This window comes from Trichechus manatus, unplaced genomic scaffold (genome assembly GCF_000243295.1).
Source record: "Trichechus manatus latirostris isolate Lorelei unplaced genomic scaffold, TriManLat1.0 scaffold00048, whole genome shotgun sequence".
Taxonomy (NCBI): Eukaryota; Metazoa; Chordata; class Mammalia; order Sirenia; family Trichechidae; genus Trichechus; species Trichechus manatus.
The window spans coordinates 5,786,447-5,805,479 of record NW_004443984.1 but is presented as its reverse complement, the minus strand read 5'-3'; the positions used below and the strand labels follow the sequence as shown (position 1 = coordinate 5,805,479).

Below are 19,033 nucleotides of genomic sequence, written 5' to 3'. Positions count from 1 at the left end.
TGTTAACTGTACTTATAAAAACAAAAGGACAAAGTATTTTCCAGCAAAACTAAAACCAGAAGGCTATTAAAAACTCAATGTAGGTATTCATCAATATTTTTTTGAAAAAAATCTTAATATCCTACTCTCCTCCTTGAAATTTTAACCTCACTTTAAAAGGAGACAAAGGGGGCAAAACTAATACTGAAACATCTGAGTTTTAAAAAATACACACAACCCTTGCGTGTAAGAACAACCACTCAAAGTCTTAATGCTGATGAGTACGTAAAGGCATTAAAAGAATACTTTTAAACTAAACCTAGTCACCTTTGTTGTAAGTGAACTCTAGATTCCATTATATCAATTTTATTGTCTTCATGAAAATAAAGGTATAAATTATCCCCTTTGATTAAAACAATAATAAAGATGAACTAAGTGAAAAAATACAGACTAATCTAGGATCTGCCATTTACTTGCTGTGTGATCTTTGACAAGTTAAAAAAATTTTTTTTTATAATACCTCCCTTGGTTAAGAGCTCGGCTGCTAACCAAAAGGTTGGCAGTTCGAATCTACCAGCAGCTCCCTGGAAACCCTACGGGGCAGCTCTCCTCTGTCCTACAGGGTTGCTATGAGTTGGAATCGACTTGATGGAACAGGCAACAGGTTTTTTTTTTTTAGTTGTATGTATCCTGCTATATTTTCAAAATCTTTATCAAAGGGTTAAATTCCACTTCTGGATTTTTAGAGGAATAAACTTTACGTGTAAAGTTTTAAATATGTGGCAAGAATATGATGAAAATCAAATATGTTAGTGAGTGATGGAATCAATGTATAGGTAAACAAACTTCATATCCTAAAATAAGGAACTAAGGAATCCAAAACATTTTATGATACTAAGAAAGTTATTTATTCACTATACACAGAACATGTCCCCTATAAAATGTACATGTAAATCACTAAAAAGTAAATTTGGTGAACATTTTCTCAATTACAGAACATACTAAATCAGTTGGGATAACAGCTCTGTCTGCCTCAAAATAATCTAATTTTAGCACCCAGAGGTCTCTCCTTGATATCTAATGCAAAATTAAGTATTTATTTTGGGGGTTATTTCCTAATGTGTTTGAAGAGGCAGAGTTAACAATTTAATATAACTCTAGTATATTACAGTCACTGCACAATAAATCAGTTTATTACAGATTAAAACAAATCATTTTTCTCATTATTTGTATTAATGGGATGCAAACAGAAATACTGGATATTTTAAAATGGCAGATAACCACAAAATTACTTATCTTTGATAGCATATTGGGTTTTACAATTACATTAGGATGAGTGGTGTAAAATATTGTTATGAATACACCTCAAACAAAACAAAGAGGCCATACTGTAATGATTCACTAGATTGTGCTCAGCAGACATTTACTGAATAAACGAATTTTATCTACTTTTCTCCCCAATTACCCAGTACAATGTTTGGCCCACACTAAGGGCTCAATAAATGTTTGCTGAATATACTATGAAAGAGGTGAGTAGAGAGGACCCTCTTAGCCGGCTGTCAAGTACTATACTTGGAAATTACCTGGGAAAGAGTAGCTTAAGGAAGATGTAAACGGCATGTGGCGTACAAGTAAATAAACTCAAGATGCCAACAAAGCAAACAATTAAGCAGAAACACTGGCACTGGAATAAACAAAGGCAAGATTTGCCAATAATAGCCAAAAAGGAACTGACTTCTTTAAGACACAACCAAGAAAAAGTTTATATTGGACCATACCTTTCCCCACCCAATTCAGTTTGAGACAGACCAATAGAGGCACTGTAAGAGACAATGGCTGTCTTCCTTAATATTCAGACATCCTAGTTTTCAATAATTTATTATGGACCTATTACTCACGAATCAATATAAACCTATTCATATTTAGGGATTAGTTTCCACAAGTACAAAGTTGAATTTCCTTTTATTTGTCCTAAAATGCTTACTTTCAAACTTGAAGGGACTTCAATTATTCCATGTAGTTTTCGATAACATTCTTTTATCTTTTCAGACCAGAGTCAAAATATTCGTACAGTATTCATACTGCAGCACCTTCCACCCACCCTTTGGTCGCTTGAACTGCCCTTCTTTGGTTCTTTTTCCGCTTTCTCAGATCTTTCTTGAAGTGTAGTAAGCAGAACTGTACTGGGTATTCCAGCTGCAGTTTGGTCTTAAATAAAAGAAGGATGTTTGTCAGTTTGGTTTTCTTTATTCTTCTCTGTGGTATACAGGATTTTGTTAGTTGAACTGGATGTAGCAGCTTACTGGGCCAAATTTTTCAAGAGAATAGTACAATAGCTCCCAGGTCTTTTCCCTGGGTTGTAACTTATCAGCTCATACTCTATGTAGCACCTTTCCTTTCTCACTGAAGCATTATCTGTCATTTTTCTTCTTGCTTACTTGGCTTCAAAAAAAAAAAAAAAAAAAATGCAGAGATCTTAAGTAAAAAGAGAGGCCAACTATCAACCCTCACTTGAATCTTGATAGGATCTACTCTATTTAATATTGAGCACAGTGCCAGACACGTAGGTACTCAGTAATTCTAGAACTACATAACCCAAAATTAACTAAAAACACGGTGTAAGGATCCTCATCAAGTATCAGTAGGATCCTATCAGGGTTCAATCATAATATAGTACTTTTGAAGCTTACTTGAGAAACATACAAGGCTCTTAAAAAACAAACAAACAAAAAAACCAACAGTTTGAGTTTAAAAATAAGTGAGGCAAATACAAATTAAAACCCCACACCTTCAGTTCTGCAGAGACCGAGAACAATTTCAATGGGCTACCTCCTGAATCTACTTTTGGGATTAATATGATTATTACACTACCTACTTTAAGTTTCTTACCAAAACTTAGGGTCTGATATTTTATGAGAAAGTTTATTTTTTATCTCTCAAACTATAGTCCATTAAAAGAAAAAAATCATCTAAGTATCAGGCCTGGGCTTAAATCCTGGCTCTACCATTTACAGCCTTTGTGACCTTAATCTCTTTGTGCCTTAATTTCCTCATCTGTGATATGGGAAGAGCAAATGATTTAACATGTAAAGATTTTAGAACAGTGTCTGGCACATCATAAATAATAAGTATCAGCTATAATTACTGCCATTATCAAGTAGCTAGAATTCAAACTGCAAAATACCTAAACCACTTCCCCAAAGTGGTTATCACTTAACACTGACTGCTCACCAACATTCAATGCAAAAATATTTTAAACTATGCCATAAACACAAGGCTGAATGTATCTTGTTTAGGAAGAGGGGAGAGCAGAAATATTGGTCCATCCAATAATGAAAATAAAAACTTAGTTAGCTGCCCCAAATTGCATTTTAACACTACCAAATAACCTCTAAGTTATTTAACCCAAGAGGCTTAACGAGCCATCATGAAACAACTTTTACATTACATAAGGAATTTTTAAGTATTATGTAAAAGATGCAGCTTTCTGGCAAGTCCTATCATTTCCAAAGTCAAAGTTAATTGTGCCTAGTTCAACACTGATTAAAAATATTTCTAAATCTACAAAGGACTGTTTTCATTGTTATTTTAGAATCATATTCCAAACTATAATAATTCCAGTTAATCATTATTTCCTTCATTTTGTTTTTATTATAGCATGTTTGCTTAATTTACAGCAAGCAGAAAATAAGCTGGGTCTTGTTTTGATCCAAACATTGATGTTTTAAAGGTTGTACACAATATTTGTTAAAAAGAACATATAAAAATACCTTTTTAGAAGCTTCTATAAGAAAGGAAATACAAAGTTTAACCCCACAACTTTCCTCTTAACTAGAACTGCAAACTACTGCTACAGTTTTAAATAGACTTTTTGTTGTTTAAACTATACATCCAGGAAAATCTAAAAAATTAAAGAAACGTGCATATAAATGATTGCATAGCAGAACATGAACATTAACTGCAAACAGTAAAGAAATGAAAGTTAGAAATACTATCAAATATACAAAGGTTCTAGAATCAATCCTTCAAAACACATTCCACAAACAGTATTTAAAAATCACCTTTTGTTCTTTACAGGCAGGCCTAGATAACTAAAACCAAAACTGAAAACAGTAATCCTCTAAAAGGAATCGCCCCTCCACAATATTTCTTACTTTTATCTGCAAGCAAGCAATCTGGGATTTTTAAAGATGCTAGCTTTTATTCTGAAATGAAATTGGATGTGTCAAGTCACTTTTATTGCCCCAAAATGAACTTTCAGAGAAATACTAGAAATTACAAATGGTTAATTAAGGGTATCATTTTCTCATTTTTAGGCAGGTATTGCCAGGTCTACATCGATAAAAAATTCTTGGAGATGTCAATCTTGCTTAATATTGACTAATTCTTTTTCCAAAATTATTTTAAATTTCATGGCACCACAGAATCACCTAGTAATGGGAGTGTTGTCTTTCAACTTGCCTCACATTAAATAAACTGAAGTGTAAAGGGCAAGCCTCCTTTGTAAAGAGGTAAGCAGATTTTGATACAAATGCACAAACTGAGTGAGCCATAAGCATCAAAATTTAGTTCTTTTCCACTATCCACACACACACACAAACAAAACCTACTTTGAAACAATTTACTTGCTTCTAACAGCAGTAAGAAAACTAAGCAATATTATGGTCAACAATGTCCTTAAAATTTAGAGTAACTACAAAACGGCATTCTTTCCTCCTAAAATTATTTCTGCCATCATCGATCTGCTCAAATCTGAGTTTTTCCTGAAGTTTCTATGCTTCAAATCTTCATAAAAACCAGAAAAAAGCAGTGAAGGCTCCATGTTTCAGTCAAAAACTCAATCTCTGAAAATGCTACTTAACCCAGTTGGCATCATTTTCCAAGACAATAGAGATAACAAAAGAATTATTCCACACTGCAAATTGAAATAAACTATTATCATGGGCCTAGACCGTATTAACAACTCATAAAGGTCCACCCTGAACCTAAATGTGTCTGAGCTGTGTCGTCCTGTGCCTACAACCTCACTTTCTGTATCATTCTATCTTATTAACAAGCTACATTTCTAGGTTAACAGTTCTACCAAATATGGATATGAAAGTTTATTTTTAATAAGACAATGTTGCAAATTATGGTCAACCAACATCTTTTCACCAATACTTCAAGCATAAAAAATGAGAATCTTTACAAAAATATACAGAGACACCACAAATTGGTAGCTGCCCATAACATTAAACAAACTGGACTCTTAAGAGTGGCTTCTCAACAGCATATCATTTTAATTATAACCATTGCCTTGTACAGGGAAAACTAACAAGTGTTTTTTAAGCATCATTGCAACATTGTATTCCTGATAATTTAAGTAAACCAAACTATGAGTAAATGAATGATACATGCCTAAAAATATCATGGTTTATATATACTATTAGTGGCTACTGGACTTAGGACTAGTCCAAGACCTTGATCTAGATTTTGACCTAGACCTAGACTGTGATCTTGACTGAGATTTGGATCTAGGTGGTTCTTTTTTCCTTGATTCCTTTTCATATCTTGAGCCAGACTTATAATGTGTTTTGGAATCTGTTTTAGAGGTGCCTCTAGTTTTGGTGTGAGATGCAGACCTAGAACGTGATTTAGCCTTCATTTCTTTCTTGGGCTGGGACTTGGACCGTGATCTTGAATTGGATTTAGATCTTGAAAAAGATCGATTTCGGTGTTTGAATCTTTCAAAACAGAGGAGAAATACAATTAGAGTAAAAATTAGATTCTATATTAATCAAATTTGTTATTTTTAGAGCAAAAGTTCACTCTGAAATTGAAAAACATATAGGTCTTTTTCAAAACAAAATTATTTACCTATCATTGTCGGAATGGCTTCTGCTACGCCGCGGTCTTCCAGTCGGTCTACTGCTAAAAAGTATACCAAAAAAAGCAAACAGTGACAAGTGTCTATTTACAGAGATTCTTTTAAAGTTTGTAATTAAAAAAAAAAGTGAACCATAAAAATTTTAAAATGAAACACCAAAATATTTTTAGTCTCAATGAAACATTCAACATACATAGTTAAAAGTATACAAAAGGGTAAAAAAAAAATTAATGTGCTAGCAAACATAAATCTTTTCTAATGGGTCTTTGTGCTATACATCACACTTACTTTCTAGGACTATAAGATCTTCTATAGTTGTAATCAAAAGACCGACTTCTTGATCTCCTTCTTTCATAACTTCGGCTTCTAGAACGTCTGTATCTGTCATAATCATCATAGCGTGAAGAACTGTATACATTCCTCCCTTCCTTGGCTTTCATCTGATTTGGTGCTATGAAATATATAGAACAGAAATATTCAGAAACATTAAAAACTTAGTATTTAAGCCCTCACAATTATAGAAAAAAAAAATAAAATTGATAAAACTGTTTTCCTGCATCTTCTTTCTTTATACCCCTGTGTTAATGTAAATATTAACCTTGGAAAAAGTATTCACTGATTTTCAAGGAAGTCTATTAGTAAAGACTTTTATGTTAAAACTTATGCTCTCAAGTATCTCTCCCACTGTTTTGCTTCTTCAAAGTTCTCTCACCATCTAGCTTGCTGTCCAAGATATACCAACTACTTTGACATTATGAAAATATATCTTAATAAAAGTATTTTTTGAAATTCCAAATTGAAATACATGAAAGACTTTTGAACAATATGCTGATTTAGAACTACCCTGCCATGGTTTCCATTCATTAGGAACACAATTAACAACAAAAATACTTATTGGTGGCCTATGAACAATATAGTGTCAAAATGCAGATTATACAGTTATACAGTTCTGAGATCATGACAAAGAAGAGTGGAAGAGAACTTAACACTTATAGAATACCTTATACACATACAGCTGCAGCTTTCAAATCTTATGTCATTTCATTTTAATTGTACAAAGCAACTACTTTTATGTATAAACAACAAGATAAATATCCAGGAACCTATCTCTTAACCAAGAACCAGGGAATAGCTTGTGTCCACCTAAGTGCTGCTCCTCTCTTCAGCAGCTATTTAACTGCTATCTTTTAGTATCTTGGCCAAGATAAATAATGGTTGAGCCAGAATTCAACCTAGATCTATCTGACTACAAAGGCTGCACCCTTGCTCTGCCTCATCCATATGCAGCAAACATCTGGTGCATGCCAGCATATATAATAAAAATGAAGTACTAACATAAAACCTATCCTAAATTTAATTTATATAGCTTTTCCCGGTCTAATTATATCCAATTGTTTCCATATCCATGCGTCCACATAATTGTCTAATTATAATTTGAAGACAAATGGCTTAAGAAACCCTAAACTTTCCAAGTTTTACTCCTTTTAATTTCAGCCCTCATATATTAAACACCACAACTGATAATACTGATCAACTTTCTGAAGAATCCAAGCGTATTTTAGCCATTCCAATCTCTTCCACACCCTGCCTATGTCTACTCTGAAATTTTGTAATACATCTGAAAAATATAACAAAGTACTGTATTCAAGATATTCTACGTTCTCAAAAACTCTTTTCAGGTTCTGAATAGGTAAACTGCTTAAATATTTCCAAGAAGAAACCTCAATGCAAAATACTGTCTAGAGATGATACATAACACATGATAGACATAAGGGTACTTACTCTTCCGATCCCCCTGTGCAAACTGGATTTCAATTTGACGTCCACAAATCCATTTTCTGTCCAAATTATGTAAAGCATCTTCGGCATCACGAACATCCTCAAATGTGCTAAATGTTAAGGGGCTTGGGAAATTTTGCAAACTTTGATAATAAATTAAAAGTTCCATTGGTGAGTCTGGAAAAACTCACAATTTCCAAATATTGTTCTAGAAAATCAACCAGACCCCACTTAACTAGTTGGCTGACTCAGCTATAAACACTTCACTAGTGATTTCCTAAGGCATAAGTTTTTTAAAAAACAAACGTGAATATACTTTTTTTTAAAGTTATCATTAAAATAAGATGCCATAGCTGAATCACCAAGTAATCCTACGAAAAAATTTCCTGGGTTTTAAGAATTAACTTTATAAAACAAGACCAAAAAAAAAAGGTCAGTTCTACATTAGATGTTAAAACAAAAAATTATTTAATAAAACTAAGATACTATTTTTCATATATGTTTCAATGAAAACAAGAAAATGCCAATAGTTCTTGTGAAAGCAAGCAGAATACACCTTACACGATGAAAGCATTAACCTCAAATTAATTTCACTGTTTTCTCAGATACAATACTATTGTTTTATGTATGTCTTCCTTGCATCACACATGGAAGACCCGCACACCAGCCACTTTTGAGTATCAAGACAGAGTCAAGCAATACTCAAGACAATTACTACATCAAAAGCATATTACATCCATGCAGACTGTTGTAAAAGCATGCTGTCAAGAAATAACAGACTCCGCTAGGGGATCCTAGACTCGAAAGCCCTAACCATGACACAGCTTCCTGCAAAGAAATGGGCCTAGGATTGGTTTCCAACTTAATTTCAAGGTAATATTTATCAGCCTGAAGCAGGAACCGCTGGTACCCATTTTAGATTTGAGAGACTAAGCTGCCTTGCCTTGTCCTCCCTTTCCCTAACATCAGCAATAACACTATGAGAAGTCCTGGCTTTACATAGTTATTTTGTCTAAAGCTAGCTCTTTTCCTAAAACCACCACTCTTAACAGAAGCCAAGTACACATTCAGGACAGCTTGGGAAAGGGAGCTACGTTAGGTTTAGGTGTGTACTTTCATTTTATCTTAAAAATCACTAACTTGTCCACTTCTATTTCTTAAATTTGAGAGAGAAGACAAAAGTAGTGGTTTTAAAAAGCTGATTGAAAGACACCTCTGAAAGTGACACATTCTGTTCAAGACTGATACTACTGCTCTTTTATTCCAGAGACCAAATGGTCTGCCTCCCCAATTTCTCCCTTTTATTGTTAAAGGAATCAAGGCCTTCAGCAGGTTTCCAGCTCTCTCTTCCAAAGGCTATTATGTGTAGGTTAAATGGAAGGAGAGCTTTTCCCAAGTCCTAAATCATTGGGCTTTCAACATGAAAAAGCAAAGAGAGTTTGAATGTTGAATACTGTAACTGAACACCCCTCAAGGTTAATGCAGTTGGGCTCTAAAATAATTAGGAGTACGTTCACTTACAGGGTATACTACTTAATTTTTTGTTACCCTCAGAGACAGAATATAATCATATTAAAAATGATTTGTATCAAGAGAACTATAAAAATTATTAATGAGGTTAATAAAATCTTCCTCTGGTGCTACCCTCAATAACAGAATCCTGGGCTGGATGGACCACGGCAAGGTCCTACTTAACCTGTTAACCCAGGGATAGGTAAAGAAGGCTGAGAACAGAGTTAGGTAGAAGAGACAGGGACAGCCAAATATCATTCTGATGCCAGTCATGGCAAAATTTGTACTTCAAATTTCAGATCTTTCAAAAAACACAACTGATAATCCTGTTACCTATTTCTTTTTAACTATTTTAAAACCACAGAAAAATTTACTGTGTGCACATGTACCAAAAAAAAAAAAAAAAAAATCACTCTCCTTTGGATTCCTTTAGGTGACAACCCTTTTTTGGCTCAAGTTATCATATACTCTTGACTCAAACTATTGGTTCCCAGGTCACCCCCAAAACAGGTAAAATCACTACCTGTATTTACCAGGCCAGATATAGCTCTTATCCTCTCTGTAAGAGCTTTGCAACCAGTTCTCACACTGTCCTTGATCACTGGTCCTGCAGGAGCAGCTTTTGGCCATTCCCCACGAGTCTCATTAGGACTCAGATTAACTTGAAGTTTCAAGAAATCCACTGAATTTAAACAATTAGAATTTTCCTAGCCTGAGGTCCACAGCCCAAACCTTTGTTGTTGCAGAGAGATGATCTCACTGAAAGGGCAGGAAATACTGTCACCTGAAACTCTGGGTCAAGCAATTTCCTACAGACACTGATTAGGTACCCGCACTAGGGAGGCAGACATCTGGGATACATTTTAGGGCCAACTGATCATATGTGCTAAAGCACTGCAGGGCTAGCAGGGTTCACAGTGCAAAGCTTCAGATGTGTGGAGTTTGTGTGTGCTTCTAGCAGCCACTCAAAATTTATCTACAGACAGGTAGTATTTCTAGTGGATCGGACCTTACAAAACCACCAGAGGTATTTCTAAGTCATGCCAAGTGCATGCACCTGTCTCGCCCTTAGGCACAGTTCTGTGGAGTTGGCCTGATCCCAGAACCTCATGCTACTTCAAAGAGTGCTGCCTGCTACCCTGGGGCATCTGATCACTCGGTTCAAAACAGAAATATGCCGAGTTTAACCTTAATGATATTACACCCTAGTATGACAAGCTAAGAGTGTGCATTTATACAAGACCACAATCACAACATCAAAGGCCGACACAAATCAAGTTACAGGTTTTGTCACTAGACCAAACCAGGATAATTTTTGAACGTTAACTGCTTACAAAACACACACACACACACACACAAAAGATAATAGTTATTCCGTAGGATACATCAGGTATGACTCCTTTAATCTTGGCCATCATTCAACTTCATCTTGACCTTTAACTCTTTAAGTGCTTGTCAGAAGGACTTGTCATGAGATGCTTGGCCAAATATGACAGATGGCTTTATCTTTAACTTTGAAAAACAACCTTTTCCCCCTTTTGTAGATAAAGCGAGGCTTTGTCTCCCATTAGGCTTGTCCTTCTTCCAGCTTTTCTTTATTTTTTCTTTTCCCAAACTCTCCCTTCTCTTCAAGCCTGATCCTTAAGAGGTCTTTGGCTTGTCTACTTGCCTTAAGTGTTGAACTCTACTCTAAAGGTTCTTTCATGCTTTCTCTTTGGGGTCGCCATAACTGTACAGCTTTACATTCTCTGAGGTAACAACAGAGGACAGCAAATTAGGGGACAATATTGAAGAAGTTTACCTCATTGTTATACAATTTGTTTTTGATCAAGTGATTCAAATTAACAAAACAATACCAAACTTTATATTGCTAAGCATAAGAACACGTTAACTTTTAATCTGATTTACATTAAAAGTGGTAGCAACCAGAGCGTATTCAAATTTAAATCACAGAGTATACTCATTGATTTGAGTTTCAGCAGCATGAATGGGAATTTAAATACTTTTACTCTATTTGAATTAACTTTAAGAAATAGTAAGCAATGTGTGAGTTAATTTTCAAAAAATCTGAAGATATAAGACATTAGAGGACAAAAACTACTTTTTAGATGTTACCTCTTACATAAACTTGAATTTCAAACTTCAACACCCCTCACTAATCAGCCATCTGAAGAAAGGATATTGAACATAAGCAAATCCTCTTGGACGTCGAGTGTAGAAATCAAGTGGAACATACACATCAACTATAGGACCATAGCGACCAAACTCTCGACGTAAATCTTCAGACCTAAAACATCGTAAAAAGATCCCAAATTTTTATGTTCATGCCCTTAAAAGAGTTTCTTTGTAAGAAATAGGTATCTTTCTATAATATCTCAATCAATGAAAGGGACTGTGGTTTAATAAAATGGGAATGTGTGACGCATAGGTCTCACCTGTGTTCCTGGGTGACCTGAAACTGACAAGATTTCTGAATCTCAACTTAAGCACTAATATAAAAAAATGAACAGGCAATATATCTCTTTGTTCAGTGAAAGCTATAAACCAAACCAAACCCATTGCCATCAAGTGGATTCAGACTCACAGGGACTCTACGGACGGAGCAGAACTGCCCCACAGGGTTTCCAAGGCTGTAAAATCTTTGCAGAAGCAGACTGACCAATCTTTCTCCCTCAGAGCAGCTGGTGGGTTCCAACTGCTGACCTTTCGGTTAGCAGCTGAACACTTAACCACTGTGCCGCAAGGGCTCCTCAAATGAAAGCTATAGGATCCAAGAATTTGGAAGATGAAACGCAGTTTATAATAAAATCTTTCACCATTTTACATTAATATGTCTAGCAGTCAGGAAAACAACAGTCATAGAAACTCGATCATAATTTATCATTTTTTTTTGACATAGTTCATTTTTCATGGAAATAGGTTGTAGATAAGTCTCTACTGCTAATGTTTTTCTTTTGCAGCATCAAATCAACTCTGTAACTGTGAAAAATATACGTTTATCTTGTTCCAAAATTTTATAGACAGGGTGAGACAATAGGCGGATATGATTTGAAAAAATAAAAGCCACAAAGGTAACTCCTTAAATAATAAATGTAAAAAATCACGAAGGAGAAATTTTTCTAGACACTAAAATAATTACTATTGCTTTCTTTCCCACTTAAAGTTAGAACAAAAAACCGCGTAACCACACACAGCTACAACAAACCAACACAGATTGATCATCTGTGAAATATGACGTCTCATTTTGTGATATTTTCCAAAATATTGTGAAGGCAATTCGAAGCAATTAAGGGAATTGGTGGGTACAAAGCCTATTTAAGGTACGGACTGGATTGATCTAATTTAGCTATCAACGTCCTTACGGCAGAGGTTTCCCAAACCCCCCTTCTCAAACGACCAGAATTTAAGAGAAACGGGAAGAACTACTTCGCACGATTTAAACGGGAAAATTTAATTCCCAAATCTCAACATTCCCTTTCTCCAAACATCCCCAACAGATTAAAAACCGCAAACGTATTAAAAAAAATAACAAATGCTTTGCCACAATTCCCTCCCTCCATCCTGTTATTCCAGCGCAAAACGATTTTATTGTTTTTGTAAAGAAAAACAATCTCTTGGCCGAAGAGGAGCGCATCCCCAAAACCCGTGAACTTCAAAGGGGCGCGAACGTTCGGGCGCGCCAAGGCCGCGGCGGTGGCTGCAAGCGCGGAGAGGAAGCGGGGAAGAAGGGGCCCCCTAACTGCGGAGGGGGCGGGGGAAACGAAAACGCCGCCACGCGGCCCGCGCTCCGCGCGGTAGCCGTGTGTGGGCCCGAGGCGCCTCTCTCGTTCCCAAGCGGCAGCTGAGGCCGGCGGCGCGGCCTAGTTCGGGCGCCAAAGGCGGCGTGGGACCCGCCATCTTCATCCCTTCCCCTCCCCCGGCCTAGCGCCGCCGCCGCCGCTCCGGTCCTCTCCACGCTCCTGCGGCCTCCCAGCATATACCCGGCTACCTCCCCTGTACATACCTGGTGTCGTCAGCCACGTTCCTCACGAACAGAGACGTGTTGGGGGGGCGCAGGTAGCGGGACATGTCGGCGGTGTGAATCTCAGCCAGGGGCTCTAACGGACTCCGCAAACCGTCCGCGGTTCCTACGGACGATCCTCAGACACACACACAGCCAAACGGATCCGCTACGGCAACCGCCTCCTCTCGCGAGACTTCACTCCCGCCTCTACCCCGCCCTACCTCCGTCCAGCGCCGACACTGGCAACGGTTCTTTCCCGCGAGATCACGAGGCTTGCGCCTGCGCATGCGGACGGCTGGGGTTCGCCCTGCAGCCTCGGTCTCATCCATTGGCTTCTCGAGCCGCCTCTTCCTTTTTCCGTCCAACCCGCTCTTTCTTTGTTTTTTGCTTTTTTTTCCCGCTCTTTTCTGTCTTGTACAGGCCGCAAGCCTGGAAGCAGATGTTTTACTCTCTATTCCAAGCCAGCGTGGTCCTTAGAAACAAAAACATGTTATCAGGAGGGATCAATCCCTGGAGAAGGACATCATGCTTGGTAAAGTACAGGGCCAGCGAAAAATAGGAATACCCTCAACAAGATGGATCGACATAGTGGCTGCAACAATGGGCTCAAGCATAACGTTTGTGAGGATGGCGCAGGACCGGACAGTGTTTCTTTCTGTTGTTCATAGGGTCACTATGAGTCGGAACTGACTCCAAGGCAACAACAGCTGGACGAATTTTTTTTTTAAAAAAAACATATATAATTAGGGGATGCAGCCATAAAATTTCCTGTTACGCCCTGGCTTTTATTAGATTCCTGACCAGCATGGGAAGAATTTACAGTCTCTTGTATTGGGTGTGGGAGTCCTGGCGGCGCAGTGGTTTAGTGCTTGGCTGCTAACCGAAACGTTGGCAGTTCGAACCCACCAGCCACTCTCCGTGGGAGATAGATGTGTCACTCTTCTTCCCTAGAGATTACAGCCTGGGAAACTCTGGGGGCAGTTCTACCGTGTCCTACAGGGTCATTATGAGTCAGAATCAACTCTATTGCAAAGGGTTTTGATTTGTGGTGTATTGTGCGGGAAAAGGAAGGGTGTCCCCTTGCATAGAGATGGGTCTGTCTCCAGAGCTTTCATCATGTGCTGCACACTCTTTGAGCGCTTTTGCCCAGGCTGCCCCTCGCCCACACCCTTCTCAGTTTTGGGATGTCCTTGCTCCTCCACTTATCTAGGCTGTTACCTGTTGGCAAAGGTCTTTCCCAATCTTGCCACATTTTAGTCTCCCTGTCATCTACACTGTGATCTCTTGCTGAGGGCTTCCTGGGTAGGCATGTACCAGTCTCAGAATCTCTGTCCATTCTTAAATTATATTTATGTGGGTTATATCTATTAATATTTACTGAATTAGAAATTAAAAGCGAGACGTTTTTAAAACACAAGCACACGTCCCACTACCCTTCATCACATTATGTAGCCTCTGTAAACTCCATTCTACATTTATGAGAGAATGAGCATGAAAAAGGCAAATAATATATTTGTATGGTTTTGACCTTGTAGATGCCCTTGAAAAGTCCTCCCATCCATACTTACTTAGAGAACCATTCCTGGCTCTATCAGACGGAACTTCTGGAGATGAGACACCTCCTGTTAGAATGCCACTGACATGTAGCACAGTGCCAATCAGTAGCAAGGACTAAAACCAAAAAAACAAACCCATTGCCGTCAAGTAGATTCAGACTCATAGTGACCCTATAGGACAGAGCAGAACTGCCCCATAGGGTTTCCAAGGAGTGGCTGGTGAGTGAACCGCCCTGACCTTTTGGTCAGCAGCTGAACACTGCACCACCAGGGCTTGTTAGCAGAGACTCAAGTACTATTTAAATAAATGAGCATTTATTTTTATAAAAGGCCATAAAAGGATTATTTTTGCATCCATCAGCGTCCAAAGCAATTAAGTGATTTGACACAAGTGGTGATAGCCTGCTGCACTCTGTAGCAGAGCTATTGTTTCTACATTTATATTTTCCAAGAAATTTTGGACACTTAATTTATTAAAACGTATTTGTTGATTACCTATTATGTGTCAGACATTGTGATGCAAAACATGGGCCTTATGTTCTAGAAAGGGGGGAGGGCTTACAGAAAATAAGCAAGTAAACAACTAAGGTAATTATAGATTGTAGAATGTGATATGAAAAAACAGTAACGTGATTTAAAAAATTTCTTTAAACAGAGTTGTCTGGGAAATCTTTGCTGAGTGAGTGTCTTACCCCTCCCCCAGGTTAAGCACTTTTTAGGGGCAAGAAAACAGACACCTGCAAATTACCTTCAGTAATGGCGGAAATTTGTAGTCCTGGGGTGGTGAAAAGTGTGAATGAGCTTGGCTGCTAACTGAAAGGTTGAAAGTTTGAGTTCACTCAGAGGTATCTCAGAAAAAAGTCCTGGCAACCTACTTCCAAAAAATCAGCTACTGAAAACCCTATGGAGCACAGTTCTACTCTGACAAACATGGGGTCCCCATGAATCAGAAGGGACTCGACAGCAACTGGTTAATGGGGAAAATTTACACAATCTGGTGGTACTCTAGCCACTGGAGTTTAATACAGGTAAAGGCTTAGAACAGAGCCTGGCACCTAGTAAAAAAAATCAAAACCCATTGCCATCTAGTCGATTCCAACTCTTAGCGACCCTATAGGACAGAGTAGAACTGCCCCATAGAGTTTCCAAGGAATGTCTGATGGATTCAAACTGCCAACCTTTTGGTTAGCAGCTGTAGCACTTAACCACTACGCCACCAGGGTTTCTGGCACCTAGTAAGTGCTCTGTAAATATTAATAGGACTGCTACATAATTTGCCAGGCCCAGTGCAAAATGAAAATGCAGGGACCTTTTGTAAAAAAGATTAAGAATTTCTAAATGGTGACAGCAGAATACCAAGCCAAGCTCAGAGTCCTCTGAGCGCAAGGTCCTGTACAATTGCACAGGTTGCATGTCCACGAAGCTGGCCCTGAATGTTAGCAATTATTATTATTACTCATTGTCTTAGTCATCTAGTGCTGCTGTAACAGAAATACCACAAGAGGATGGCTTTAATAAACAGAAGTTTAGTAGGCTATAAGTCCAAATTCAGGGCATCAGCTCCAGGGGAAGGCTTTCTGTGTTGGCTCTGGAGGAAGGTCCTTGTCATCAATCTTTCCTTGGACTAGGAGCTTCTCAGTGCAGGAACCCCAGGTCCAAAGGACGTGCTCTGCTCCCAGCACTGCTTTCTTGGTGGTATGAGGTCCCCCTGTCTCTCTGCTCGCTTCTCTCTTTTATATCTCAAAAGAATTTGGCTCAAGACACAATCCAATCATTAACATAACTGCTGCCTATCCCAGCTCATTAACATCATAGAGGTAAGATTCACAACACACAGGAAAATCACATCAGATGACAAAACGGTGGACAATCACACAGTACTGGGAATCATGGCCTAGCCAAATTGATACACATATTTTTGGGGGACACAATTCGATCCATGACACTCATAATGCCTTGAGAAATAATAGGAGCAAGTGAGGTACAAATATTTACTCATTGGGATTACTCTCTCTCATACACAAAGTGACCTTTTTGTGCCCTAACATCTCAGAGCATCTCTTCCTTGTTGTTAGGTGCCAACTAGTTGATTCCAACTCATGGCGACCCCACGTGGGCAGAGAACAGCTCCATAGGGTTTTCAAGGCTGTGACCTTTCAGAAGCAGATCACCAGGCTTGTCTTCCGAGGCGCCTCTGAGTGGGTTCGAACCAGTTAGTAGTTAGGTGCTTAATTGTTCGAAAAAGATGACGCTGGGAAAAGTAGAGAAGGTGAGCACCTTTTAGGTAGCTGTTGCTGCAGCTGAGCAATTTACCAAAGTACAAATCTGCTGGAGGGAGAAGGATGGAAAGAAACACTGAGGAATTTTGGAAGTAGAACACTACTTCACAAAAGTACTGCCCAGTGTAGGAAGAGTGCTGCAGTTCACTCTGAATACTATACCCGACTTGGTAATTTTTTTTTTTTTGAAGGCTCAAATGTTAATCTCTGAAAACAGTCCATTGTCACTGTACCCGTCCTTGAAGAAATAAAATCGCTTTCCCTGGTGTTATGGATTGAATTGTGTCTCCCCAAAATGTGTGTCAACTTGGCTAGGCCGTGATTCCCAGTCTTGTGTGGTTGTCCACCATTTTGTGATCTCATGTGATTATCCTGTGTGTTATAAATCCTAACTTTTATGATGTTAGTAGAGGCAGGATTAGAGGTAGTTATGTTAATGAGGCAGAACTCAATCTACAGGATTAGGTTGTATCTCAAGATAATCTCTTTTGCCATATAAAAGGGAGAATTGAGCAGAGAGGAGAGGAACCTCATGCCATCAAGAAAGAAGTGCTGGGAGCGGTGCTTGTCCTTAGGAGCCAGGGTCCCTTCCTGAGAAGCTCCTAGACCAGAGGAAAATTGATGACAAGGACCTTCCCACAGAGCTAACAGAGAGTGAAAGCCTTCCCCTGGAGCTGGTACCTTGAATTTGGACTTCTAGCCTCCTAGACTGTGAGGGAATAAAGCTCTGTTTCTTAAAGCCACCCAACTGTAGTATTTCTGTCGGCAGCACTAGATAACTAAGACACCTGGCTACTATTTTCAGAGCTGCACAAGTAAGACCCAAATGTCAACTATATAACTCTGAATTTCCTTGATGCTGAAACAGGTTTTTGTTTTTTTAATTATTTATTTTATTTTATTGTTATTGTTGGGAATATGCAAAAATGTGGAACATTTCATGAATTTTTGTGTCATCCTTGTGCATGGGCTATGCTGATCTCTGTATCGTTCCAATTTTAGTAAATGTGCTGCCAAAGGAAGCATTGAAACAATTTTTTCTTGATTTGGGGGTAATGGAACAGACACCACAGCTCAGTGAACCATGCTGCTTGCTGGAAGGAAACTCATGGGAACAACTTCTGTGTGTGATATCAGTGGGAATTATGAGTCTATTCCCATAAGCAGAACCAAAACCTTGAGTCAATACAAGAAGATTAATTTTATTGGTACAACTATTTAATTCAGACAATTGTTATGGACAGTACTCAGCACCATGTTTTTGTCTGCGTAGGCAAACAATCAATTATAAGCATGTTCTTTAAATTTGTTTAGTAAGACATGCCTGCTATTTCCTATAAGTCTTCTCACTCTGGTGAGTAGGCAACAAGCCAAGTTCCCCAGGCTGAGGAGGACTCAGTGTTCCTATTGAACTATTCTGTTCCTTACTTGTGGGTTGGAAACTTTTGGGCACACACCCATATATCCGCACATTATCAATTTACCTAGGTAAGGCTCTCCTTTTAACCTCTGGCTCCCACTAGTTCTGCTCTGTGGGCGAATTAACAGCTAATGCACACTTTTGTTCATCATGTTCCTTAGATGGTGTATTCTAGCATATAGATTGCTACCTGGAATCTGCTTAAGGTGAAATCACTTGTTACATCTTAGTCTTATTTTTATTTATTTATTGTTATGCTTTAAGTGAAAGTTTACAATTCAAGTTAGTTTCTCATACAAAACTTTATACATACATTGTTATGTGACCCTAGTTGCTCTCCCTATACTGTGACAGAACTCTTCCTTTCCACCCCGGATTTCCCATGTCCATTCAACCAGCTCCTAACCCTCTCTGCCTTCTCATCTCCCCTCTAGACAGGCGCTGCCCATTTAGTCTCATGTATCAACTTGAGCTAAAAGCACTCTTCACGAATATCATTTTATGTCCCATAGTCCAGTCTAATCTTTGTCTGAAGAGTTGGCCTCAGGAATGATTTTAGTTTTGGGCTAACAGAGAGCCTGGGGGCCATGTCTTCCAGGGTCCCTCCAGTCTCAATCAAACCATTAAGTATGGTCTTTT

General features: G+C 38.3%; 1 protein-coding gene and 1 non-coding gene across 9 annotated transcripts; both read right to left on the bottom strand.

The window, feature by feature from the left end:
• Positions 1-635: 635 nt before the first annotated feature.
• SRSF10 (serine and arginine rich splicing factor 10) lies at positions 636-13,323 on the bottom strand. 8 transcript variants are annotated; one of them, XM_012555779.2, is made up of 7 exons: positions 13,140-13,322; positions 11,319-11,423; positions 7,628-7,731; positions 6,134-6,296; positions 5,836-5,889; positions 5,601-5,702; positions 636-2,187 (listed from the first exon to the last, which is right to left on the bottom strand). In XM_012555779.2, exons 1-7 carry the CDS (start codon positions 13,202-13,204, stop codon positions 2,127-2,129), a joined length of 654 nt encoding a protein of 217 aa, XP_012411233.1. In that variant the 5' UTR covers positions 13,205-13,322; the 3' UTR covers positions 636-2,126. The 8 variants fall into 8 exon arrangements, with proteins under 8 accessions (XP_012411233.1, XP_004377175.1, XP_012411234.1 ...); XM_004377118.2 differs by lacking the exon at positions 5,601-5,702; XM_012555780.2 differs by lacking the exon at positions 5,601-5,702 and having other exon boundaries at positions 5,836-5,886.
• Positions 13,324-17,896: 4,573 nt separating this feature from the next.
• On the bottom strand, positions 17,897-18,000 carry LOC111820743 (U6 spliceosomal RNA). The gene has a single exon (XR_002824271.1). It is a non-coding gene; the product is annotated as a U6 spliceosomal RNA (small nuclear RNA).
• Between the last annotated feature and the right edge of the window lie 1,033 nt (positions 18,001-19,033).